The sequence below is a fragment of the Limulus polyphemus genome, unplaced genomic scaffold (genome assembly GCF_000517525.1).
Source record: "Limulus polyphemus unplaced genomic scaffold, Limulus_polyphemus-2.1.2 Scaffold4205, whole genome shotgun sequence".
Classification (NCBI taxonomy): Eukaryota; Metazoa; Arthropoda; class Merostomata; order Xiphosura; family Limulidae; genus Limulus; species Limulus polyphemus.
The window spans coordinates 72,461-74,306 of record NW_013669815.1 but is presented as its reverse complement, the minus strand read 5'-3'; the positions used below and the strand labels follow the sequence as shown (position 1 = coordinate 74,306).

At 30.0% G+C, this 1,846-nt stretch overlaps 1 protein-coding gene across 1 annotated transcript in view; it reads left to right on the top strand.

Moving 5' to 3' along the window:
• Positions 1 to 1,846, top strand: part of LOC106470760 (CD109 antigen-like) — a 50,190-nt gene that overhangs the window by 24,975 nt on the left and 23,369 nt on the right. Inside the window, exon 15 of the mRNA XM_022399390.1 lies at positions 344 to 457. Coding sequence (XP_022255098.1) covers positions 344 to 457 — 114 coding nt within the window. The remainder of the gene's footprint in view (positions 1 to 343; positions 458 to 1,846) is intronic.

Sequence of the window (1,846 nt, the reverse complement as noted above, 5' to 3'; positions counted from 1 at the left end):
GATGCAACACTGATGGCATGAGAATTCACGATACTTAATATCCAAATCCACTGTTTGTAATGTGCTAAAGGAATGGAAAAACACTGGGTATAGATCTGCGGCATTCATTAATCTACGACTGAAAGTAATATTTATTTAAGTTGTGTTATTCTGTGGATCTACTAAACACATTCATTAATCTACGACTGAAAGTAATATTTATTTAAGTTGTGTTATTCTGTGGATCTACTAAACACATTCATTAATCTATGACTGAAAGTAATATTTATTTAAGTTGTGTTGTTCTGTGAATCTACTAAACACATTCATTAATCTACGACTGTAAGTGATATTGATTCTTTAGTTTTCCAGTATGAAGTCATTCTTCATGAATATTGAAATGCCAGAAGTATGTAAAGAAGGGGAACAGATTGGAATCAGGGTGACTGTTTTTAACTACAGGTCAAAGGAGACTGAGGTAAGCCGGAAACAAAACACTGATCTTTTCATAGCAGAATTTTCCATTCATAAAATAAGCTAACTATTAGTAAGCTTAAATATTTGCCAGACAGTCAACATTCGTTACAAGTATTTCACTTTTATATCTTATAAATCAGCTTTAACTCTTTTTTTAACCCATAATTTTTCACGTATTGTGCTGGAATTATTTTCAGGATCTCCTAATAACTGTCACCATACCTTATAAAATTTCAATTTTCTTAATTTTGTTTTCCCTTCAGCATCAGGGGTACCCACATGAACCATTGTTGAGTAAATGGCCTCAAACCTCTCCCTGTTAAACATTCAATATCATCGTTTGATGGGTAACTCGGGAATTTATGCGTTTGTAAAACAAACAGTATTCTACCAAAATTATTTCATTAGATAACTTAATGACATCAAAAACTGATGCAACCCACCTTATAAACTAATTCACATTATGGGTGTATATATATGTTCATAACTTAAGTTTCACACACCAGTTTTGAAATTTGAAATTACATGAAAAGATATGTATCTTGATGTTAACTACATGAACTATGTTTGATTATAGACATCAACCTACTTTGTAAGATTTATTAACATTTTAATTTCACTGTTGAACTTGCTTGTATTGATATTTGAAAATGTTTTTGTGTTACTGAATATTGATATATGTTTCTCAATACATATTTGGATAATTAATTCACAAGTTATTAAATTTGAGACTGGATGTTGCCTGGCAGTTGATGTGACTGGACTGTCAAACTGATGATACATGGTTCCCAACTCGTCGCTGCTAAAATAAGCTAATCTCTCTAAGTGTGATGGTCAAATCTCACTATTTGGTAGTCCAAGAATTGACAATGAGTGCTTTTAACTAGCTAGCTGTGTTATTTATAATCTATTGGTTCAAAATTAGAGACAGGAATGTGCAGATAGAGCTTGTGTAGCTCTACATGAAATTATTTACTAAGATTGAATATTTTTGTTATTCATTGAAAAACATTAATTTTGCATATTGGTTACTCCATTATTTATAAAATACCTTCCCTATTCATTATTTATTTACTGAAATATTAGAAGCTTGGATGTTTTAATTTTCTAGGTAACGAGGAATATAATGTTTGGATATCTCTTTATTTCTTTATGTATTGAGAAATAATGGCTTAACTACTTTTATTTATAAAAATATATAGTTTTAATATTCTTAGTTTACTAATAAATGTGGACCACATATTTTCTTGATAAATACAATCAGTAGTGAACATTACAAAATTCCAAATGCAAAAAGTAAAACAAAAATCATTTCCAGTTGTATCATTATTATATTTGCAGGTTCAGTAAGAAAGGAATAAAGTAGGGACATTTGCAGGTTCAGTTAGAA